The sequence below is a fragment of the Falco peregrinus genome, chromosome 5 (assembly GCF_023634155.1).
Source record: "Falco peregrinus isolate bFalPer1 chromosome 5, bFalPer1.pri, whole genome shotgun sequence".
Lineage (NCBI taxonomy): Eukaryota > Metazoa > Chordata > Aves > Falconiformes > Falconidae > Falco > Falco peregrinus.
The window spans coordinates 103689232-103714687 of NC_073725.1; the positions used below are offsets into that span (position 1 = coordinate 103689232).

General features: G+C 44.9%; 1 protein-coding gene across 2 annotated transcripts in view; it reads left to right on the forward strand.

The window, feature by feature from the left end:
* ABTB1 (ankyrin repeat and BTB domain containing 1) overlaps positions 1 to 25170 on the forward strand; it is a 28578-nt gene extending 3408 nt beyond the window's left edge. The window contains exons 4-12 of one of the 2 annotated variants that reach the window (XM_055804589.1): positions 847 to 991; positions 2950 to 3109; positions 4054 to 4099; positions 5097 to 5213; positions 10179 to 10294; positions 15716 to 15814; positions 16427 to 16594; positions 19613 to 19813; positions 21606 to 25170. In XM_055804589.1, coding sequence (XP_055660564.1) covers positions 847 to 991; positions 2950 to 3109; positions 4054 to 4099; positions 5097 to 5213; positions 10179 to 10294; positions 15716 to 15814; positions 16427 to 16594; positions 19613 to 19813; positions 21606 to 21812 — 1259 coding nt within the window. In that variant the 3' untranslated portion in view covers positions 21813 to 25170. Of the gene's footprint in view, positions 1 to 846; positions 992 to 2373; positions 2845 to 2949; positions 3110 to 4053; positions 4100 to 5096; positions 5214 to 10178; positions 10295 to 15715; positions 15815 to 16426; positions 16595 to 19612; positions 19814 to 21605 lie in introns of those variants that run through there. The other variant, XM_055804590.1, reaches the window with a different exon arrangement.
* The last annotated feature ends 286 nt before the right edge of the window (positions 25171 to 25456 follow it).

Consider the following 25456-nt stretch of genomic DNA (forward strand, 5'->3'; position numbering starts at 1 on the left):
TATGCAGGCCATTTGCTGCTTGAGTTTGCTACAGGGAAGTTTTTTGTAATGATTTGAGGCAGCATGACTTTCTGAAATCACAACTGATGTTGTGAGGGTGCATTGCTGTTGCAAGTGTGCCAATGTAAGAATTGTACTTCATCTGAAGAATTGTCTGTGTAAAGTATTCTTGTACTCCTCTGATAGCCTTGCTTTGTAGTCGAGACTTAAAGGTGAAATGCAAGGGCTTTTACTAATCTCAGACAAAGCAAGACAAACTTTCCAGGCAAAGTGCCTGCCCATTTGGTTCCCAGCACCCGTATTCCTTTAGGTAGTGGTGATGTTCTGTGTTCTGGCAGAGGAATCGGAGTGCAGAGTCACATTTCAAAAGCTTTGTGTCTTCCACTGCATTTAGAGCATCTTAATCAACCACTTGTATAATTGTAAAATAACAGAATACAAGTGCCCTCCAAATCTCTAGCAGAGTCCAACCTAAAGAGACATCCCTTGCTTTGTGCAAGGCAGAAATGCTTTCTAGAAAGCGCTCTTAGAAGTCTAATAAGTGATTGCAGTCTTTGTACAGTGAGATTCTTCCCAGAATATTGCTGGAGCCATGCTGAGAGTCTTATTACCAGGGTCAGTTTAAATGAGTCATTGCTGCTTCAGGAAGGGATTTTGCAGTGGGAGAACAGCTTTAGTTTATACACATATAACGGGAGCTTAGTTTTTGTAAATATGCTCAGTAGCGTAGGGAATCGCAGTGAAACATGTCACCAGCCAGAAGTCATACTCATTCAGCAGCCATGCGGGAACTATTGAGAAAGATTTAATTCTGCTTGCTGCCATGTACCTGTGATCATTTTGCAGGAGCAAAATGTGAGGCAAACACTTTTGATGGGGAGCGTTGTTTGTATGGAGCTTTGAGTGATGCCATCCGACGTCTGCTGAAGGAGTACAAACAGATCACGGCAAAGTGCATGAAGAGAGACTACTATGATGTCTTCCTGCAGCGGTAAGCAGATGAGGCAGCTCTGTGTGCAACGCGTTCTGTTCTTTCCGTAGCTGTTAACCTGGATATTCAAGCTCTCTGTTAGGATACTGGATCAGTTGCCTTTCACATCTGCCCTTACCTTATTCCTGGGCTTGTGGAGCTTCCTAAGGGATGTTCCTTTGTGCCCTAAGGGATGACTTCCAGGTATGTGTGCATTTAAAGTATAACCTCCAGTGACTTGGGTACAGACTCCAGAGCCAACAGAAAGCTGGGCTTTATAATGCGGAAGCGTTAGGCTGTCATCCTTGACTGTCAAACCAAAATCAGATCACTAAAACTGCGTCAGCAATTTAGGGTAATATGTCAACTGAAATTAATTTTCAGGCATGAAGTGCTATAGCCTGCGAGCTGAGGTTTCTAGCAGCGATAATAGGTATTTCATTTCTGAGACAGAGCACCTTAAGAAGCCTCAAACTGACTTACAGGGACAGTGCTCAGTTTTTTCTTTTGTTCGTTAAAATGTGTTAATTTTAAGGTGTTTCTGAAAGTTGCCTGTGACAATTTGTAGTCTTAGCCTAGAGTCTGAAGAGAAGCCTCACTTGCTCTAGGAGTAAAGGAATAGTGTCAGTCATCATCGTGCTGTTTTTCTATCCTGGTGGTTCTGATGTTATTACAGAGACTTGGTGTTGGTGGTTTTTTGGAGGGTTTTCTCTTTTTGTTGTTTTTTTTTTCTCCCATTGGACTGACTTAAAACCAAACCAACAAGGTTTCAGCACCTGTATCTTCAAATTTGGAGAGCAAATAAGTCCTAGAAATATCTGACAATCTTCCCACTACTACAGAGTCCTAATTTCTGAAGCTGTGGGGAGAGAGGGGAGGGAGTAAACTCATTTGAGTAAAATCAGGTTCTGCCTTTCAGGGAAGTAGAATTTTGCAGGGCGATTTGTTACTCCCCTGCGGAGTTTGTGGCTCAGATGACGCAGGGTTGAGCTCACATGAAAACTAAAAGGTGCTGTTTTCTGCTTCTCATTCCAAACAGACCTTGTGTTAAAATTGATACAAAGGGCAACAGTAGGGGTGCAAAAAATAAACACCTAACTGCTTCCATTTTGTTTTGGGCTAGACACTAGTAGGAGGGATGTTCTAGTGGCAGGAGATGGAGATCAGCATTCAAGACCCTGCTCTGTCATCATCTCCTTGTGTGACCCCACACCTTTCTGTGCACCAGTCCTGCTCTAGAAGGAGTATGATGCCTGATGTCTGCCTCATTTGACCTCTTGGAGATGTTTGTGAGGATATATACACAAGGGGTGATGGGCATTAGGAAGCACTGGTGATGGTTGCTGTAAACTCTGGACTTAGCTATCTTGTTTTTTACCTTTTTAAATAATGAGGGTATGGGCGTGCAGTGATAAACAAGGCTTCATCTCTGATGTGGTAATTGTCTGTATTTCTTGCCTGTAACATCCTTCCTTCTTCTGAGGGTGGGTGACGTCAAGCCCTGTCCTATTTGCTGCACAGTTAAAGTGTGCATACTGGCAGTGCCTGAAGAGCAGGGAAGTTGCATCTTACTTTGTAGTGGGGTAATTATTTTTGAAAGTGTGTGCTTCTGCAGGGCTTTTTCTCAATGACAATTTAAAACCAGGATTAACCTTTAGAGACGTGTTTGGGCGCAACTAGTTCCACTTTAAAATCTGTTCTGTGTGTTCAGGTGTTCACCTGAGGCAGGAAGGTTTCATTCTCCAGCCTCCCTCTTGCACTAAGGAAACTTCTTTGAGTCATTGGAGGGAGTGAGAGATCCCAGTCTAGTATGTGAAGTACCAGCCCCCGTGCTGGCCTTCTGACTGGGCAGGGAGAGACTGCAATGTCCAGAGGTATTTGTTCATTTAGACCTAATTGTACCATGTCCCCCACTAGCTTTACTCAATTCTTTCCTTTCTCATTCTGCAATGAATTTCCCCTCTCTTTGTTCCTTACAGGTTGCTGGAGCAGGGTTACCAAAGCGACATAGTTTTCATTGTCCATGGCAAATCCTTCTGTGCCCACCGCTGCATTCTCAGCGCTCGCAGCGCCTACTTTGCGGAAATGTTTGAGACCAAATGGAAGGGGAAGAACATGATCGTGTTGAAGCATCCACTGGTGAGCAAGGCTATGCGTCCAGCTCAGCTCTTTCTTTTTTTTTTTTTTTTTTTCTTTTTTTTCCCCCCGTGTTTCGACTGGGTGAGAAAAGTGAGTAGGAAGGACAGTTTGAGGGTTAACTTCCACAGTGAATAGCTTCTGGAGCTCAGAATAACCTTAGTCAAGGGGATGGGCTTGTGGAGGCATTTTATGCAGAAAAATAGCATCTTACTCAGATAACAAAAGGCTGTAGACCGTGTACTTACCCTTTGTTCCCTCTGCTGTGGGCTCAAACGTATCTGAATTAATGGCAGCAGCAGGTTCCCATCTGCCAGCTGCGTCGTGATTCCTCTGTGGGATAAGTTGAGTCTGTCTAATTCCTGGTGGACAGGTGGTCTGTGGTGAAGACATCACCTCCATAATTGGCACTAATTGAGTCCTTTTTGTTGCCTTTGCAGCAAGAACTAAATAGGCCATAAGTGCATTCCATCCATTAATCACCAATACTCTGGCATGCGTTTCTACAGCTTGATTGTGGCTGTGCAAAACCTCTTGTGACATACTTCCAGTTTCACAGGACATTGCTTAATGTCTCTCTTTTCTCTTTGTACAAGAACACGTCTTTCCTCTCAAATTAAGAAGAGTTGGAAATGTTTGCAACCACTGGAAGACTGGATTTTACAGAGCCTGTATTACAGCTGTGTCTTTGGAGCACCTCCGTTAGTCAGGTCCTGTCCCCGTAGGCACATGAATTAGTACCACCTGTTGATAGAGCTGTGTAAGCCAGGTGGAGTGGCAGCGTTAGTTATGCAAGGAGCGGAAAGTTAGGTGCAGTGTGTGAGCTGCTATTGAGTGGTGGGGTTTTTTTTGACTTATCGGGGATCGTGTTTGTATCCAGGCAAGTTTTAAGTTTGTTATTAAGTTTCTGGGAATTCTAAAGGTAACTTTCTCATGTTTTATTTTAGATTAATCCAGCAGCCTTTGGCTCTCTTCTGCAATATCTATACACAGGTAAGTGACTTACTGTCTAGTGTATGGATCCACATCTGGTGGGCAGCTGTCTGTGCCTCTGCCATAGCACTGTTTGGGTGGCACAGGCTTGCAGGCAGCCGTGTTTGGATGCATGAGTTGCCAACACATCCTCTCTGCTGGCGGAACGGGAGAATGTGAGCGATCCCCAGCTCTTCCAAGTTTTTTGTACCTTTTGCCAGTTGTTGTCCTGCCAATAACTATACAGCCAATTTTAAAAAAAAGGTTGATTGGTTGGATGGATGTGGAGAAAGTATTTTTACCTTTAGGAAGGTAAATCTGTTGTCTGGGGTAGAAATCCCCTGAGGTGATGAAAAGCCAGGTTTCCCCACAGGTCACCTTCAGTCTGGCAGACTGAGTAGTGTGCGCTGAATGCTTTGACTACTTTGTATTATTTTTTTCTGAACAGAAGTTGATCCTAAACCTTCTGTGAAAATGCCAAATTGTATATTGGAGGCATGCTAAGTGCTGAACTGTTTTAGGCCAGGAGGTGGTGCCAGAAAGTAATTTATCTTCGAGGCTCTCCTTCCCCACTCCAGTGTTTTCAGAAACTCCTTGCCATGCTTTCAGTGATGTTAAAAGATTCTGGGCTGACAGCTTGTGAGCCTAAAATCTTTTCTTACCCAGAGCCAGGTAGCCAGTGGTGGCCATCAGGCATGCTGCTGTTGCCCTGCTATTTTTCCTTTTCTGAGGGGAATTTTGTGTAAGCCTGTTCAGTCTTTCGCCTCTTGAATGAAGCTATTAGGGTAGGCACTGGAAAGTAGGAATGTGAATTAGATGCCAAAGGGAGATTCATGGAAGTGGTGGGTCGTGGGCTACCAAGTCTTAGCTTCTTGGACTGAGTTGTAACTGGATGCTAAAAAGTGAGGAAGTGTGTCTACTGAATTTTTGTGCCATCAAGTCTTCAGGGCTTAATTTTTGATATTTTTACCATTAAGTGGTATGTATTAAAAGAGCAGTCTGCATTTCTTCTTGGCAGGTCGTCTTGATATCGACGTAGAATATGTAAATGATTGCAAGAGGCTAGCCAAGCAGTGTCGGCTGCAGGACCTCATAGATGATTTGGAGACCAAATGTAAAAAAGTCTATGAATTTGGTAAGCATTTTACTTGCTGTTTTCTCTGCTGTGCCTATGTGCTGTTTCAGGGAGAAAGAGGAAAGTGTGATGACCGATATTTGATTATACCCTTGGGACTTCCAGAAAATGATTCTGTTGTGGAATTCCCCTGTTTGCATGAGTTTTCAGTCATGGGCTCTCTGTAGGGCAGCTGTAGTGGTTTCTGACCCATGCATGTTTATAATTTATTTTGAATGTTTTCGTTATAGTAGAGCAGCCATGGCAGCAGGATTTTGCTGTGGTTGCCAGACATTCGCTGGAGGACTGTGGGGTATATTTGGAATTGCCTTTCAGCAGAGAGCTTGTTTAAATCCGTGGGGAAGTAAAATATGTCCAATTAAAAGTCCTTTTCTGCATTTATCTGACCCCTAACCAAAGTAAAATGTTTGATAATTGGCCTGAAATGGATGCAGAGTGAGACATAACACTTTCTTAAAAGCAGAAAAGTATTTCTGAAAGCATGCGTGTATTTATAACAAATGTATGTGCCAAACCTTAAATGATGCAATCCTCTATTTAAGGGCTTTTTGTTATCCAAAGAGCTTGTGATCTAATCATGACATCAGCTTATTGCATGAAAACCAACAGTTGGAGTTTATCGTTCATCTTCTTAGTTCAAGCTAATGGACACATGAAGAAGAATCAAAACAGCACAAGTAGGGCAAAGCTGTGTTAGTCATTAAGTGGGAAAAAAAAAAATTACCTGGTGACAAAACCTTCAGGCTGAAAACATCTGACTCGCGTTTCATGCGCTGAGTTAACTCCTTTATTTCAGTCAAGTTAATTTTGGTTTGAGAACAGAATCTAGTCTGTAGCTTTTAAATCAAGAGCATCTTTGTTGATCTAAGAGGTAAGGGTGTAGCTATTCTACCTTTCTCTCTTGATTTACGAGTTCTGATTATTCAGCCTCCTGAAGTTGCAGGGCTTGACAGATAGAGACAATACTCCTGGCTCAAGAAATTCCTTATCTACAAATCACATGGAAGATACTACCATGTGTATGTCTTCCCTTGGGCATGTGTAAGTGTGTGCTGGTGGTGGGGTGCAAGTTTACCATGGTACCACTGTTCCCATATAGACCAGGGTGCGAGTCCTTATGGAAGCTGTATCATGTCTTACCTCAGCTGTGTAAATACAAATGTAAACATGCATCTGAAGAGATTAGAAATGCGTTTCTTTGGTTTTTTTGCTGCAAATAATGTAAGATACCAGTTTAAGTGGTAGAAAAGGGGAGTGGTGGTGAATACCATGAGTAGAAAATAAAAACTACTCAGAAAGTCAGGTAACAAAATTATCTTGTGGCATCTTTTGATATCAGAGTAATCCAATGAGATGCGGACATCTATTCTTGCCCCCCCCCCCCCCCCCCCCCCCCCCCCCATTTTTTCCTTTTTATCTTTTTCTCCCAGGGTCTAGCTGAGACCCTGGAGGTGGCCATTCCATCTGAATACGTGAAGTTGAAATCTCGTATTAGGTGGTGGGAGGACATTATAGCTTGATAGTTGTCCGAAGCTGTTGCGTAGTATGTCACTGGCAGCTTAAGGATCATGAACTCCAGTGTTTAAATTTGCAAACTACAAAAAAGCTGACTGCTTGGTGGGGTTTAAAAGTGGAAAATGGTGAAGTAACATTTCATGTTGGGTTGGGAGTTTCAGATAGAAGTTCCACTTGGAGATGTGATGCAGACTTCCTGGATGGCACCAGACAAAGAATTTAATGTCTGTGTTCTTTGGGAGGGAACGGTTGTTCATTTCTAAGGCCTAACAGAAGAAATAATCAATGGGTGGTGTAAAGCACTGATAGAAGTACTAGGCTTGATTCTTTTTTATGACAGTATGGATTTACGTGAATAGACAGAACTGCTGATAGGTCTGTTAGAAGGTAGTTTCTCATATCAGATCTCATGTTGAAGCCGGGAAAACTTGATTCTCCAGAAATTAATATATATAATAATTATATAAGTTAAAAATTGGGAAAGATTTTAGAAAACATCATGTCTGGCACTTGACGAAGCATTATTGTTCCTTCTAGTGCATTCAGAATCTCTGCTTTTTCAAAGTGCTTTCCGTGGAATAGACATCTGATTCAGGTCTGCAGAGCAGGGTCACGTCTTGCATCAGGATTATGAAGCTGAAATGTGCCTAATGAAACAACATAAACTCAAGCCTGTGCAGCACCAGTGGATAATTGCAGTCTCTGCAATCTCATTATCTAGAGTTAATCAGCATTTCAAAAGCACTTAGTATCTTGGCATGCTCAGACAGTAGTTTAGGAAAACCCTGAAGAGGATGACCCAGCGCCTTCTGTTGCACCTGAGAAGGACTTCAGTGTGAACGCTTGCTTATTTTCACCACGTGTGTATCGTGACTGTAACAAGAAAAAACTGTTGCAGTGTTTGGAAGAGCTCAGACAGGGTTTGTCCAGATTAAGCAGTAATCCTTCCTTTAGAAGTGGAGATATTTGACAGTAAATGTTCTGCAGTTATTTCTGCAAGTTTTAGGGGGAAAAATTTGAGAGCAAGGTTTGTGATGTTTGCTGTTGTAGTGGAGGCACTGGATGTACAGAATCTGTGGTTCTAGCTAGGCATGGCATTGGGAGGAGGATGTACAAGGCAGATATCAGTGTGGCATCATTTTGGAAAGGTTTGGGGGGTTTGTGGCTCTCATTTTTTGTGGTGCATTAGCTCAATTGAAAGAAAAGACTACAAAGAAATACTGAGTGTAAAACAAAGGCAGCTGATAAATTCGTAGGTGATGTTCAGTGTTATACAACTGAGCTAGATGGGGAAGGAAGACAAAATCTTCCGTTCTCAAATGTAGTTGGGTTATTCCCTGCAGCTACTTGCATTTTTTATGTTGCTGTTTTCAAAAAACCCTTCATTCCTACATCTCGCAAGAAAGCAATTGTCCCTGCTGCTTCCTTGCAGCCAACAGCTTATTCCTGTTCCGTCACTTTGATTTTTGTTGTTACTGTTAGGAGAGAGTTGCTTGTGATACCAGATGCTGTGCTTTTGGTTTTGAGAGATGCAGTGTCTGAAATGTCTCATGATAGATTTGCTTCTCAGACAAATCACTGCTCTTTCATGTCAGTGTGAAAATGCACAGATGCTTTGTAGATCCCAAGAGAGAAACCCTTTCTCTTGACTACTGCTTAAAACTTGCTGGGTCCATTAGCGCTTACAGAGCCTGACTGATTTGGCAACTGTTACAATAGGCATTACACAAATATAAATGATTCCCTCTGCCATAAAGAATTTCTAATTGCACAGTGAGAAATTTCCTTCTCTCATGCTGGTCTGTAAGTGGACAGGGCTTTTTAAGAAAATGCACTCAGTCTTGTTTGTGTTGGTGCCAGGTCTCCTCTTGGCTTATGTACCCTCAAGTCATCTAGCTGAAGGTAGCGTTTAGTGCTGATAGAGCAGCCTGTCTCCTTGCTGGTGTAGTTCCATGTGTAGCAATGTTGATACCTGACTGTCTTGTATTGGTCAATTATTGTTCCCTTCCCAGTATCTTTCTGGGATATTCAGCCTATCTGAGGTACAGTGCTGGCATATCGGAAGGGTGCAGCAGTCATGTGGAGGAGGGGGTGGAGAACATCTTCTGTGGCACGTCGTGGTCTTGTTCTGCCCACGGCCCAGCGGAGTCATCTGATGGAGCTCATGTAATGCTGCACAAAATGTCAGGAAAAATGAGGTCTCAAGGTGGCGTGATTCACCTGTGAGGAGTCTTAATGTGGTGAATCATGCCTGTCAGAAATTCTTCTGAATGCTTCAGCTGTGGGGCCACTTAACTCTTTTGTCCTTGAGAGTTAACTCTGCATCTCCCTGGCTCCCAACAGCATCTCAAGCCTTCATCACCACAACCTGGCATTTTCCAGCGATGCTCCATGTTTTTTCACGTGTTCCCTATGTGTCAGAGACTGTTGAATATCTTACATGCTCCAGTCTTCACCCCATTTTCATGCCGAGCTGAAAATAGCGGTGTTGTAATACAATAGCTGGGCATACTTTGGGCTGCTGCTCATTTGAAGTTGGCAGGGTTGGCTTCAATGAGCTCCACAGCAGCTTTGGTCATAGCAAGACCGCAAAAGTATGATTGTGTAGTTTGCTTCCCCTTTATTAGGCTGTTTAATTGTGTAGGCTGGTAGGGCAAGACAGGGAGACACACTAGGTCTGAAAAAGGCAAATGAAGTGCTGTCTCTGTATGGTTTATTTGATCTCTTTGGTGGCAGTGATGCTTATTTAATGTTTGCAAAGAACAGGCACACTCAGGAGTCCAGGTGTTCTGGGGATCTTTGTGCTTTGAGGATCTATAGGTAGAAAGTAGAGAACAGGCTTGGGTGCACAGAACTTACTACCTAAACAAGAATAAATCCTTGTGTTCCCTGGAGTGAAGTTAGGATGCCACAGCTGAGATGGGACCCATGAGAGCATGTGACAGAGCAGAGAGGCGGGGAAGCAGTTTTATTTTAACTAAATATTTCCTGGTATGGGCTTCACTTTAGGTCACACTGTCAGTGGCAGGGGTGGCAGCTGGGGAAGGCATCGTATGAGTGGCTTCTGCAGGGATCAGGGGCAGCCTGATCAATGGTCCTCAACTGTAATTGATGACACGGATTGCAGAGAGCGAGCTGGGCCTGAAATATACCTGTGGCAATTTTGTGTGCCACAGTTGATAGTCCAGCACAAGGAATTAAGCGGAGGTTGGAGCAGAGACTGCAATATATGCATCCACTTCCAGCCCTTCTCACCAGTTGTACTGAGGAGTGCTGTATGCATGTTTACATAGAAGAATCACGTGTGTTTTGCGGTAAAAGCTGAACAGCAGTAATACTTTTTCTGGAATGTCTGTCTTTTCTTTAAATGGGAGAGAATGTTTGTAGAGGAATTTAGGCATCTCTGCTCTTTTGTTGTTTTGTTTTTTGTTTTTTTTTTGCTTCTTCCAGTCTCTTCCAAGCCAGGGACCTGTGTGAAAGTGCTGACGATTGAGCCCACAGGTAACTGCCGGCTGCAGGAAGATCTGGCTCTTCTAGCAGACTGCGCCCTGCCAGCTGAACTGCGGGTAGGGAGCAATTATACTACTTCTGGTCTCTGTGGGGCTGTGATATGTGTTCTGTTGCATTCTCTCCATTTGAGTTTAGTGCTTGCTTTGGTGGTGCTCCAAATACTGAAACCTTTTATTGCTTGGCAATGCTGTAGGATTGTTTAATGAGGCTGTCGATGCTGGTCCTTTCCCTTGGATTTTTACCCCAGCAGGTTTCTTGGTAAACAAAACCCTTGCCATGTGGTTGGTGGGGATTTCCCCATTGACTACAATGGGACGAGAGGTGGTCCCCAGCTCTTTTTCCTCCTCTCTGCCATCCTTCTTGAGTATCAGAACTGTTTTATCAGCAGGCATTGTTACCCGAAGAGACACATAGATGGAAGGTGGCTTGCTGGGCTTGCTTACTAGGAGCTGACACCCTGCAGTGGAGAGGTGCTTTCAAACTCTGAAAATATTTCCAGCAGAAATGCAAGCCCCTCTAAAGTGAATGTAACTTGACTGACAATAGATTTGCTTTTCATAACTACGTCTTGTTAACCCTTAGAAATAGCCCACAGGTTGATGATAGCTATGTTAAAATACCATCAGTATTATTAGTTAGGCTCATATATGGAGATCTTTGCTCCCAGTTGCAGGAGAACAGGATAAATATTAGTGGTCTTCATTCTCCCTGCGTCTGTTGTTTTCTGTAGTATCAGTAGATTCACTTTGCTTTTATGTCTGTCCTTTTTTTCCTCTCGCTCAGACCAACCACTGAATTTAATAATGTGAACTCATTTCAGGTGGCTGCTGTGCCCAGAGGTTGAATGGCTGAGCGATGTAGCAAAGTTTATTGCCTTCTTTCTTTTTGTCCCCTGCCAAATAGACCTGCCTGGTGCAAAGAGCTTGTGTGTGTGTCTGTGCATGGATAAGGTTTCTTACCTGTAATAAGCCAGCATGTTTTCTGCTGACTTTTGGCAGACATACTTCTCTGAGTACTGAACACTTTACAGAGAGAGTTTCTCTCCATCAAGTTTCCATCTACCAATGCAGAAATCTTTCCTACATAACCTGCTTCCCCCAATTAACTGTGCATTTATTTGTGGCTTTCAGTATGCTTTTCTGTATGTTTGTAGGGTTTAAAGGGAGGTGATGCTATAAGTAAGCCCCAAACTTACCTCTGCAAGAACTATAAAGAGGGTCGTGGGCCCCAAAACAGTGAGATTTACAAAAATTCCTAAGTCACTTCTCAAATAAGAAGAATGCTTTCTATTTGATTGCTTGTCCCTAGACCTTGATGGCATGCTCCTTTTGGGTTAGGTTTTTCTTCTCTAGGGTTAGAAACACTCTCCTTTTAATTCTTTCGTGCAGAATAGGGGCTAGAAGGAAAGTAAGAAAATTGGAATAATGTAATCATCTGACAGCGCTGTGAATGCCTCTGTGAGCTGTTTTCTTGCTGTGTTCATAGATCAGAATAAAGGCAGTTACAGCAGCATTAGACTTATTATGGCTGTAAAAGTAAAGAGGGCATCGGCCCGTGCCTGTTCACTAAAGAATTTGTATGCCACGTACAAATTTGAGTGCTTTGTTTAAGCCTGATAAATTCTCAAAGATTCCCGTTTTTTGATCTCTAGGTCTTTTTCTTTGTTAACTTAAAATGAATATATGAAAAAAGCTCTTCACCCTATTGCCAGTTATATATCATCCTAATGTTTGCAAATTGTTAAATTCTGTGACTTTGGCATCTTTGCTGTGGGACAGAGGAACTGCACATCCTCCTTCTTGCAGGGTTTGATGCCATACGAGGAATAGGATACAAAGTATGTAACCTGAAATATCAGGGACAACTGAATAGTCGCGTACAAACATCTGTGTTCTCGGGAGAAACGTATGCTTTTCCCAGCCTATGCAGAGTAAAATAGGTATTTGGCTTCTGGATAAAAGCCAGCATTTCCAAAATTTGGCAAGAGACATTCTGAGCTTCTGTGTATTATATACAACTTTGTTTCATTATAGACAAATAATTTTCATGTTATGTCTTTGATACTTGAATGCTGCTGAAAACTCTGTGCATCCCAATTTCATAGTTCAGTAGTGTGTTATATGGCTAAAACAATAATTAACAATTGATATCCAATCACGGTTCATTATTAGTTTTTAGAGTGAGAACTATCTATTCCTTGAACTCTTAAACATGTTTATGATCTCAGTATCTTGTTCCTTATTCCTGCTTATACTTGAAAACCTTTTCTCATTCAGTGTTTGTTTTTGAAAGTATTGTTTCTATTTTGTTTTAAACTAGTAACGCCCAGAATTTTTCTGACTGCAACAGCTGCTGTTTTGGTTTGTCGCAATGAAATTTAGTGTGACGGATTTAAGTAAAATACCATCAGAAGCCAAGCAACTGTCAAAAACCATGTGGCTTTCCACTGTCTCTCTGCCTAGCTCTTCATCTCGTGTCTGCCAGGTGATGTTGTTGAGGTAGACATGCCAGGGCTTCCAGTGTATGAGACTGTAGGTACATCATTTCCTTGTAGCTGGTTTTTCATTATCTTTTAACCAAAATCTTATTTTCCAAACCAAGATGAAATCAGACTTAAAAGGATCAGTTTGCCATGAAATAAATAACCGTTCTCTCCATCTGTATTGACACTTGGTGTGGCTGCAAAGAAATGTGACCATTTGTCACTTCTGGGATAAAGCTGAATCTTGTAATGCATAGAAAGAAGTTGGAAACAAGTAGATGGGTTCCATCTTGTCTGTCTCTGCACCTGTGTAGCGTGGTTGTCTGTGACAGTTACTGCTGCCCTTTGCTGTGCCCATTTGGCAGAGGCAGATTAACTGAACTATTTACAACATGCTTCCAATTATATTTTTTTTTTTGTCCAATCCACTTATATCTGGTTATGGGCTGGTAATCTTGTCTTGCATCGCTAACCCCTGTATTTTGTGCTATAATTTATTTACAGTTTTCTTGCTGAGATAATCTGGCTGAGGTACAAATTGCTGCCACTGATTTGTTTAGTATGTTTTTGCCTCCAGCAGCATGTCTATTTAAGTGCTAATAGCAAATCCAGGCGGCAAAGACATGGTCCTCCACATGTGATAGCTGGAAGATCCTGTCAACGTTCAAGCAGTCTTACGCTGTAGAGGTGTTGAGAATATTTCTGTATGGTGAATGAGTTACTGTGAATGTTTGCACCTCACAGGCTGGACTGTGTTGTGCTTCCTGGGGAACATACTTTGGTAACTGCTTTGCCTGGACAGAAGCATGCTAAGGAGGTTGCCTGAATGGGGAGGGGGGTGGGAGGAATGAGCCAGTTTTCTTCAGGGAGACCCTGAAAGGGAGATTAAATTCCTCAGGCGTGACAAGGGAGGAGAGTAGAAGTAGTAGAGACTTGAAAGGGGAGTAAAATGGAAAAATCTGCAAAGCCACTTCACACTGAATAGGAGAGACAAAGATGTGAACCTGCTTTTGTAGTAGGAAATGGAAATGACCTTGTAAAACTGAGCATCAGAGCAGCAACCAGACAAGGCTAGGAGCAGGAAACTGAGCCTGGAGGAGGTTGTAATTCAGGAGACAAACTCTGAGAGAAATAAAATTCCCATGTCCATTCCAGAGGGATGGATTCCTTTTAAAGATTTACATTTGGACAATGAAAGGGGAGCAAAGAAGGGATGTATGTAGGAGATGTGGAGTTTGTCTCAGTTAAAATTCTTGTGCTGCAAGGAGTGGTGTCTTATCAAAGCCTGTTTCTAGGTGGTGGGTTTTTTTACCTGTAATATGCCTGCAAAGTTGTAGCCTTGAAAGTGATGTCAGAATTACTAGTAGAGGCCCATGGCGTGGAGATAGCAGCAAGGCAAACAGAGCAGGCAGTTGGCTAGCCTGATACTGGTGTTTGTAATGTGATGCACCAGAGAGTGGGATGCAGATCCCCAGACTGAGGTTTGTTCAGTGCCTTGAAACATGAGACACAGAGCGAAACAGCAGCCTGGGGAATCTACAAATGGGACGATTTGATCTCATCTTCCATGCTGGAGGTGCCTTTTGTATTACACTCTATGAAAAGCAGGTAATAGATCAATTGGGCAGTGTCCTTTGAATTGCTGCATCCCTTCTGCATCAAGGAGTTTGCCGATGGGGAAAGGCTCACCGGAGAGAGGTGCTATGGGGAGGCAGCATTACTGCGGCAGCATGTGTACGATTTGAATGTCACTGGGCTTACTCTCCTGTGGTTAGGAATCAGAAACGGCCAGATGTTGCTGTGGACAGGGAAAGAGCTTGGCAAATGGGTCCAAACTGCCATGTTCAGTGGTGGTATAAGCTTTTGCCAGCTTGGTGCCTTGCCACATCCTAGAACCTGTCTTGTGAGAGAAACCTCGCTGCATGTGAATTGAGCTTGGCTGAGAGCACCAACGCAGTGTGTATGCATCGGGCTGTGTCTTTTGTTTCGTTTGGGAGGGAGGAGTCATCTAGCTCTCAGTAAAGCTGAAAGTCGGTTGCTTTCTGTTAGGATAGAGGCAGGTGAGTTGGAAATGGTGCTTAGGTGGTCTGTGACTGGGAGACTGATCATCACAGCCAGCCCAGGGGTTTCCCAGGTGCAAACCTGGGATGTAACTTTCCTGGGTGAGAGACAGCAGTAATAAACCCGTTGGCCCAGGCAGCTCGGGGCCATATGTTTGGAAAGCAAGAAGCAGGGGAAACTTGTTTTCAGAGATTGTCTTGGTTACATGGCTGTGAATGTAAACTTTTTTTTTTTTTCCAGTTTAGTTGCCCTGTATATCGGACAAGGTGAAAGTGAAAATATTTGGAAGTGTCACTTTAAAATAACATAACGCCAACAGATTTTTTTTTTTGTGTGTGTGTGCTCTGTCTTTGTTGGCACGAAGGACTGGGAGGAGGTGTGTTGGTGTTAAAATAATTCGCTAGAGTATTAATACTGCAACAACACTATCTTTGGCTGCAATTCAAATTAGAAATTTAAAACATGCTTTAGAAACGTTGGATTATTGAAGTGATGTGGTGCTTGTAGCCAAACCGTTTCAAACTGGTGTGTACATCTATGTAATCTATATGTCACCTGTACATCTACACAGTAAAGGGCTAGTCCTAAGCTCTAGTATGCTTATGATACCCCGTACATGAAGTAATCTTTGCCTCCTCTTGGTTATCTGCCTTGTTAGGTGGCACGGAAATGCTTTCTAGAGGTGTATGGAGGGTCAGGGAGTTTTCATGGATAAGGGAGGCAGCTGTAACTTGAGCCAGGAATACCTCTATCAGGAGTGCAAAGATTTCTTCACGCTGAATTCTGTGCTCAGATGATCTTTTGGTGCTCTGCACTGTGCTGAGGGAATTGATGGGTGATTGCTTCTGGGAAGACCAAGAAGTCCAAACTTGGGACGCTAGGCATGATTAAAGCATGGATCTTAAAGGTGGGGTTTTCTGGTTTCTTTTCCTAGGTTGGTTTTGGGGAGTTGCCATTTGACAGCACTGACAACTTTAACAGTTGTCCTGATGTGTGTTTCCGAGTGGCAGATTACAACTTTTTGTGTCATAAGGTATGTGCTTGTGCTATATACTTCATTCTTCTCCCTTCTTGCCATGGGTCTAGTCTACCTGTCTTCCCCCACTCATCTGGTGCTGGATACACTGCAGAAGCAGCATTGCTTCATCAGCTGGGACATCAAAAGTCCTGTTGCAGCTGGAAACTATATTTAAAGCATTTAACAAAACAGAAAACTCTGCCTTTCTTGCAGAGGTGAGGGGATATATTTATGGATTCAGCTACAGCATTCACAGCTACAAAATCTCCTGCTGCTGGCTTGTGAGTTCAGTGTCCAGAGAAGGGAATTCGATCTGCAAGGAAACAGCAGTAAGAACGGATTTTGAGATCCAACCTTCAATTCAAACTCCTGCCCTAATGCCATGCTACTTTTGAATCTCTTAAGTTTACAGATTGGTGGGGTTTTTTTGTTCTGAGGGTAGGCATGGATAGGGATAAGGTATGGAAAAATGTTGGAGATGCAGCTTCAAAACATAGGGAGAGTCAGAGTTACAGGGTCTGAACTTACAAAATACCTTTTGAGCTGCTCTGATGGCTGGCTGGTAGTGCTGTTTGGTTCGGTGCAGTGAGAAAGACGCTAGTGTTTTGGTCTTTCTTCCCTCTCCAGGCTTTTTTCTGTGGTCGCAGTGATTATTTCAAAGCCCTTCTTGAAGACCATTTCAGTGAGAGTGAGGAGCTGCAGACACAGCCCAGCATCCCTGTGGTGACTCTCCATAACATCTCAGAAGACATCTTCATTCGGGTGCTCTACTACATCTACAGTGACGATACAGAGGTGAGGCCAGCCATGGAGCCTTTCCTCCTGGGATGCTTAAATCTGGAGGTGTTCACAGCAGTGTTTTCCCATAGCGTCTGAAATTGTTGTGCATGTGGTTTCTTAAATCCCACTGCCCTACTCTGCTACCTCGCTTCTCAGGAGCCCACATACCTGGGACATGTTGTTAGCCGGGCATGAATCTAGTTTATGTGCATGAAATTTGGGAAGCAAATCCTTAGGCTTTCACCCTGTAATAAAAATTTGGAAATTAGGTTGCATATTGTATGTTAGTGTGATAAATGCAGGATTTTGCAGATTTCCCTCTTGGGCTCTGTGGAAGGATAAGGTGAGCAGCTGCCAGTAGATGGCAGATTGAACACATTTGGAGATGTGGAAAGGTTGAGAGATTCTGCTTATTTTCTCTTGGCATCATAGCCTACTTTTCCATTTGCAGCAAGTCATTATTTCCACTGTTATTTATTGCTGGGGTGGGCAAAGATTCCACTGGGGAACCAACACCTTGCTGTGCTCAGTATTGCAAGCAGTAACAAAATGGCCCTAACACACCTAGTTTTCAGCCTAATGGACGGTGCAGCAAATCTCAGCCTTTAAGCAGCTTCCTGCTTCGGTTTTGTGGCAAATGCTTTCAGCAGGTCTAGCTACAAGATGCCAGAACACATTCTGGCATTAGGGCACTGATCAGAGATGCTGCTGCACCTGCCACTGTCACTTCTCCCAAGCAGTATTTGTGCTCTGGGTTAGGTGCCACATACAGAGAATGCAGGCAGCTGTGACCTTGTTTCTGCTGATCTGTTTACCTCCGGGTAGCAGCGGGGAATGTGCGGTCGGGAGAGATGTATTTATCAGGCAGCAAGGGCAGAAATGCCATTGGTATGCCAGAGGGCAGATGCTTCACTTGTCTGCACTTCTTTCCTCAGCCATGCGTTGAAAGGGCAGGTGGAGAGGGGAAGAAGCATGCTGGGGTTGTGAAGATCCTCCTGACCTTGTAACCGCACTGCAGCATGACCCCGTTCCCTTGCACCTTTCCACTCTGCCTGCCCTCCTTGTGATGGCTCACGGGAAGTGTTTCCCAAGCAGCCGTCCCTTTCCAAGGGGTGTCTCAGCTGCCCTGTCTGGACTTGGAGCAGGACAACAACAACAATGTGTAGGAGCCGAAAGGCTCTTTTTTTGTATCTTTTCTGTGTAGAATGGTACGTAGGTTGCATTTCAAACTGAGCAGCCAGGATATGAGCTTCTGCAGAGAGTTCACCTATCAGGAAAAACTACCAGGAAAAATGGTCAGGAGAGCAGGAATGTAGCTCGTGCTCCACACTTAAATGTGGACTGTTTTTCCTGCCCTGGATTTCTCCAGCCAAGTGTCAGCACTTCCAATTCAGTGTTTCTTTTTCCAAAGGATTTATGTGTCTGTCCATACAGTAGTGACTACTTGCAGTTGGAGGTTAGAGTGTGTGCAGAGGACAAAGGATTCCAGGCAGAGAGAGAAGTTTCTGATCGAAATACTTGTGTGGGCGCAATGGGAGCTTTTGGAGGAATGTTTGCCGGATTTGTCCTTGATCAAGCAGTTGGGAGCTGCTGCCACCAATACTGCTGACTCGAATGCCTCCAACTTGTGAGGTCCCTAGAGCTTATGAAAGGACAAAGCAGCACTTGATTAATAACCCCAAGAGCTCTGTTACACCAGTATGGCACTACAGCACTCATGGTGTGCCCCTAATACAACTTGTATCCTTCTGCACAGCTGTTGCAGGGTGTTATACAACTGGGACATTTGCTGTGAGCAGCCTCTCCAAACACTGGTGTGGACAGCTGTAGGGGAAGAAATAATCAGCCTCTTGCAGTTGTCAGGGTGAGCAACCACATGTGTAGATGTGGACAGCTGTGCTTTTGGTGCTGACCAGTTACGAGGGCAGTGGACCACGCCACACCAGTTACCATTCCTCGGTCTAGTATGGCTTGGTCTCTAAATGTAGGTGATCTCGCCTCCTCCACAGCCAGGGTATGCTGCATCCTGCATATTCACCGTTCAAACGGATGTGGGTAACTGTGGTCTTTGCAATTCACGTTAGCAGGAACAGAATTGTGCAGCGAGAGGCTCTAGTTCCAGGTTAGTGACGCAGATGGCTGACTAAAATAGGTTTTGCCCAGCCAGGGGGGAGAGACTTGAGTGAAGCTGGAGGTGGTGTCTCCAACATTATCTACAGCATTTTTTCATCCTCAGATCACTTGCAAGGGACAAAAGTACCCAAGAGCGAAATGGGAGGGTGGTTCTCTAGCTCAAGAGCCTGAAAATGTTAAAGGCCGTTCCACAACAGTGTGAGCTTGAGCATCTGGTGCATGAATTCAGTTTAGTTTGAATGCCTGTTAGAGCTCCAGTAGTATTTGATGTGTGGGGTCTATTCCCCACTTAGTTGGGCCTCACCTACAGTTTTATTTGGTGTGGAATTTTCTGTCCTTTGTTGTATCCCTGTACGGGGAGGTTGTGCTGGCTGAGTTAGCAGAGCCAGTTTGAGGAAGGAGCTTCAGGGAATTTTGCATGTTCTTCCCAAAATGTCCAGCAGTACAAAATGGGAGGAAAATCCTAGTGGGGACGAGGTGCTGCGTTCTGCCAGCCTGTTCCATTTGTCTCTTTGAAGGGCTTTCATTACCTCTTGTAAAAGCTACCTCCTTCCACCGCCCCGCTGATCATTCCTTAGCAGCCAGCCTTCAGTTGCACTTCAGTGTTTCCCCATTGCTTTGTGCTTACTAGCGGGGTTAGCTGTAGCATGGTAAACTTCTTGCTTTGTGCTGAGCAAGCTGCCTCTACAGCATTTTAGACTCATCTGTGGTAACTGAGGGGAAGATTTAGCCCTGAAAGATTGAGCTCCTGTTTCTCCATAGTGCTGTTAACACTTGTCCGGTAACGGGCCAAACGACACTTTAGGGAATCTCTGCTAAAACACAAGAGAAGGCGTAAGTTTGCCTAAGACAAGTGAAGTGGGTAGGACTGGACAGTAATTCTCCACTTTCCGTTGCCAGCTGTCCCCGGAAAACGCCTATGACGTGCTGTGCGTGGCAGATATGTACCTGCTGCCTGGGCTCAAGCGTCTTTGTGGCCGGACCTTGGCTCAGATCCTGGATGAAGATAACATTGTCAGCATCTGGAGGATCGCAAAGCTGTTTCAGCTGACCCGACTGGAGGACCAGTGCACAGAGTACATGGCAAAGATCATCGAGAAGGTAGCAGAAACACTCCCCACCGCGCTTACCACATGCGCCTGTGACTGTAACTGCACAGTGAGTCATAGATACAACAGGTTTAATGGTTATACTTCAGTCTGTAACACATGGCTGCCCACTCTGGTTTAATGTGCTTCCTGAAAATGAGCAGTGGTTAAGTAACAAATCACATGGTGAGTTAGAGCAGAGGCTGAGGACTGTGGCAGTACCTGATGCCACTGCAGTAATCCAGATGCTGGTGGCTGCCTAGCACATCCCTGTGGACTGTGGGGTGAAAAAGCTGCCCAAAAAGTTCTGCAAGTGCCATGGGCATGTGACTTGCGCTGAGCTTTCAGCCATTGTGCCCAGAGCAACGACGGTGTTACCTGAACACACCAGCTGCAGCCTGGAGAACCCAATGGGTGTGCAGGGGAGCTCCGCGTAGGAAATGTTTTCTGGTGTTTGCTGGGGGGAGTTCTTTCTGGCCTAGTGCTATAGAAAGGAGAAATCAATGTAATCTCTACTCTCCTCCAGGATGACAAATCTAACAGTAGGAGTTTCCCCAGAGGAAATTCAGCTGTTGAACAGCCAGAAGTAATGAATCTAACACTGGCATTTGCTTTATGGGGCTCCATTTAAGTATTATCCTGAGTGATTATAGCTTGAAGCTTCAGGACTCATGGAGCAAGCTGTCATACAGGAGGATAAACTGGAACCTATGGGGTGTTTTTATCTTGAGATAGATCTTTATAAATGGCTTGTATAGTTCACATGGGAATGTAATGTTTTCACCTGCAGCTTGAAAAGTGTGAAATTCTTTTGGGCATGTGAAAACAGCAAAGGAAGTGATTCTGGGGCTGTTACTTTGTTCAGTTTATAGTTTGGGGATGATAGACACATCAGCATGCACCTGGATTCTAGCTTCTGAGAAGGGCATTTGGTTTGAAAGTTGCTGAATATCCCAAGTAGTAATTGGGCAAGGTGGGGCTTTGCTTGTGTGTTCCCCTTGCGTTCCCTTTCTCTAGCCTGAGTGGGAGTCCTTGGACCTAGCATTGGCAATGTGCCGCCTTAAGGGTGTTGGCACAAATGGAGCCACCCCAGCTGTTCAAACATCAGCAGCTGCCAGCATCTTGTGGACATGCACTGATGATGGCAACAGGGAGAGATTTTGGCAGGGCTCAGCAACCCGTAACGCCCAGGCACAGTTTAGTAGCATAGACAGACAGAAGCTGCCTCTCACCCTTCAGCACACCACATGTTCCTGGGGAACTTGATGCAAAATTATTCATGGGTGACCTGATTCTGTCAGGTTGGGTGCAGAACAGAGCAGGTGCCTTGCTGTGATCTGCTGGTCAGCTGTTGGTGGTGGGGCTGAGCACCGTGGTGGGGATAGAGTCATCTGGTTCTGAACTGGGAACAAGCACCTGCTGTCTTGCCTGTTGCAAGATGTTTCCCAAAAGTGCCTGGCAGTGTCTCCTGGTTCCTGCTGGGGAGCCTTTCTGGAGGGAGCACTGTGTATATCCGTGTGCTCCAATACCAGAACTGTGGATGCTTAGTTAGTGAGGTGCAGATTGCGTAGCAGTTGGGACCATTTATTGCTGAGGTATTGCTCCCTCCTTAGGATGAATGGCAGGATGCATCTCCAAGCAGTATCTGTAGGAGACATAGGAAGATTCGGGTCTCCATGTACCCTTAGCATTCCCTTTTCTGCTGTGGAGTGCCTCAACAGTGGCTGAGCCCATTATCCCAACCCTTTACATCCCTTTACCTGTCATCTTGTCTTCCTAATGGTTCTCTTGTCCACCCCATCCAGCTGGTGGAGTTGGAGGAGTTTGTGGCTGCTGTGAAGGAGAATGCGGAGGCTGTGGAGGAACGGCAGGAGACTGACTCCATTCCTCTGGTTGATGACATCCGCTTCCACATCACCAGCAACGTGCAGACTTACAGTGCCATCGAGGAAGCCAACCAGAAACTTGAAGCTCTGGAAAACCTCCTGGCCAGTATAGGGCTTGAGTGCTGATGTGTGCAAACCCTGCCTGTCATATGCAGCCTGCGTAGACCCTGCTGGGTTGGCTTGGAGTGCAAGAACATCTGAGTCTCTGAATGTCTCTCTTCCCCTCTTTTGTCCTTCCCATCCACTCTCAGGCATGGTTTCTTTTTAATTTATTTATGTCTGGACATTTGCATGTCTGGTTTGTGTTTGATTTTATTTTGGTTTTAGTTTCTCCTTTCAGAAGTAGCTCCCAAAGCTCAGCCCAGATCAGTAGCTGCTCCTTTGTATAACACGGTGCAGACAGGAGACTGCGCGCTGTTGGGGGATGGTAAGGGAGCTCTTCTGGGGGACTTGCTACTGCCTGGTATTAGGATCCATCCTGTTCTGTTGCCCAACAGCATGTTTCTGAAAGTGGTTCATGCTGGGATACCCATTGAATTGCCACCAGTAGAGGAAGAAAACTGGGTTAAACTCTCCAAATAAGTGTATTGGAAGGGAGGTGTCTTTTCTTTCACTGTCAGCATTATAAGATTGGCAAAGGTGGGCAGTGCTTCCCTAACAGGGACACAGGGGTACTAGGCTATGTGGAAGGCACTGTCTTCACCTGCTATTCTAGTTCTTAGATGAAAAAAACCAAAGTGATTTCCAGGTCTTCCCTAGCTTTTCATTGCTTTGAAGTGCTCATAATTTAAAAGCTTTGTTTTCTGAACAAACAGCTTTGGGAATACAATAGAGACCAGAGTCCTTCCATTCTTAGAAAGCAGTAGCTTTCAATGCACAAAAAAAGAGATGGCACCCTTTTCTTCCTAACGGGAAGGAAAGAGCTTCTTGGAAACAGCACTTTTCCCTTTCTCTTTGTCCATTGTGGTAGAGCAAAAGTGACTTGCTGGTGTGTCAGGGAAGAGGGGATAATTGGAAATCTTTCTGGAAAGGAAAAGGGGCTTTTTGGGGCTCTCACAGGGCAGCTGTCCCGCTTGTCAACCTTCTGGCTTTCCTCAGCCTTGAGCCTTGTTAGCTTCATTGTTCTCCAGGAAATTCACTGTTTGTACTAATGAATGTTTTTGAATCTGTGTTCTGCAGTAGGTCGCGTTATCTCGTGTTGTCTCCCTAGACTCCTAATGAGGGTAATGATGTTCTTTCTCCTCGGCACTAGTCAGGGGGTGATACCCCTGCAATAAAGCTTGTCTTGCCCAGTTGGCTGCCCCCAGAGCTGGTTGCCTCCAGAATGGCATGCTGTGAGAGTCCAGGTCTCCAAGGCACAGGCTGGGTGTACTTTGCTGTGCTGTGAGTTGGGAGGCAGAAGAGGCGTTGGGTGAAGCACAGAGAATCTTGCACAGGCAGCGGGCTGCCGTTACTAACACATATTGTCATTTTGGTCACTTTGTGAGGCAAGAGCTTGAACTAATCCATGTCAGGTGTGCTTTTATTGTTTGAGGTGGGAACTGGGCATAGATCCCCCGCAGCTTCAGGGTGTTGTTTTCTGTAATGGTGGTGGTGCTTCGCATGGATAAGGAAAGGGTTTGGAGATCCAGCGTTTGGCAGGCACTTGCTTCGGGTGTGGATGTGCTGGGAGGATGGGTTTCTCTTCTGTGCTGATCTCACTTGGTTAGAGACTGATGCTCCCGCACCATGTGAGAACTGCAGCCTCACTGCCCCTGCTCAGAGTATCTGCCTGTATCAGGCGTGTGTTGAAGCTGTTTGCAGGTACGTGGGCAGGCTTTGGGCACCAGTTGCAGTAAGCAGGCTGGGTTTGGTTGTGGTGAGGAGAGGGCGCTGGAGTTTGGCCGCTGTTCTGGAGAGAAGCTGGACTTTGACAAAATCACATGTCAGGATGGAGTTGGCATTTAACAGAAGCTGGAGACAGAGCTGGGGGGCAAGAATGAAGTGCATTGACAAACTGAACCCTGGATGCTTGTGCATTTTTGTCATCTGTGTTTAACTGGTGTCTCTTTCAAAACAAGTCTCGGGAGCAGCGGATGGTGGCAGCAGGGCTAGTCAAGCAGGGCCTGCTTCAATTCTTCTGTTTCAAAATGGTTGCGAGGAAGTGCAGGGAGTTCCTGTGGTTTGTTTTCTGCAGCCATATTAGGATGAGGGAAGAGGATGTGTCTCTGCAGGGGTGTGTTGCTGTATGGAAGCAGGGAGCAGCGAGACTGTGCTTCTGTTTGGGGTGGTGACACGGAGGAGAGCTGTGCATTTGTTGTGTGATTTGTGGAATGTACCTCCATGTCCATCTGTAAGCTCAGTGTGGCTTTGACAGGACCACCAAAGAGCCCAGCACAACTTGACCTGGTAAAGGCATCTCAGTAAACTTGGGGAGGGGAAAGTCTATTGAGAAAGTTTTAATATGAAGCTCCATATATTTTGGAGAAAGAAGGGTGAAAGCAGAACTGCCTGTTTTCTTGCTCAGTGGAGTGTCAGGCTCGTGAAAGCCTGCTATAGAAACCGGCAGCTTAACCCAGCTGGTTCAGTTCCCCAGCGTTTCTCCTCCCTGTGTGGCTGAAGATGATACTGCAACTTCAGCAGAGTGTTTAGTTTATCACATCCCCTTTGCTCCTCCGGCATAAATTCCGCATCTGACATCTTAGTAGTCAGCTTTCCACAGCAGTGGTTGTGACAGCCCTGCACGAGGCTTGCGTGGAGAGCCACCAGAGAACAGAACATGGCCTTTGCCTTCTGCTTGTACTGAACAAGATGCAGAAACGGGATTACCAAGGAATGTGCTAATGCTTTTCTCTGCAGATGCCTCAGCTGCTAAAGCAAATGGACACTGGTAGCGGGCAAAGCAGGAGGAAGGCAGAGGAGGGGCAGCAGTGCTGGGAAGTGTTTTCCATATGGTTGCTTTTGAATAATTCCATTCCTGCATCGTTAAGCGTGGAGTAAGTGAGGCTGCACTTGTACACGTGGGAGGAAAGGTCAGTGTGGCCTTTGGATCTGCCTCCCTGGTAGTGCAGTTCCACGTGGGCTGCCGAGCAAATGCCAGTCTGTCTGTGTGCACTTAGTGGTCACATCTGTGAGGCCCGTCAGATTGTCCAATTACTGCGGGTCCTTTCACCACCCCCATCCCTTTTGGCAAAACAGGGCTATCAAAAAGCATGCGTAAGCAGATGGTCAGCGTACAGGCAAGCTCTCTAATTAAGATGAGCCAGGTCAAAACTTAGATTTGAATTCCCTTTATTCTTGCTGCAAATAATTTTGCCATGAAATAAAAACCTTTTGATTTTTCTTCTGTTGCCAGTGTCCTTCTTGTGTTCTGTTGCCTCTGTCCTTTTTGTTTACTACTAGCCACTTACTGAATTAAGAAGATTGTAAGATTTATCGGAGCAACATTATATTTAAGAAGAAATGTGTAAGCATGTGTGCAGCAATAAAATAGTATATTTCACTATATCTGTTCCTGCTGTGGCCTCTCTGTTACCAACAGACAACATCAGTGTGGCTTGATTTCTGGAAGGACTGTGGTGGGCTCCTTCAGCTTATTTTCCTGCACCTGGGCCAAGGGCTGGGTCCACACTGTTTGGCTTCCAAGCAGCGAGGAAAGTGTGACTGCTCTCCTCTCTTGGTGACCTGCTCGTACAATCCTGCCAGAACATGGATGTAAACCACCAGATTGTTTTTATTGGCTCCTTTCTCTCGGGATTATTCTGTTTCATTAGCAGCATCATGGCACAGGC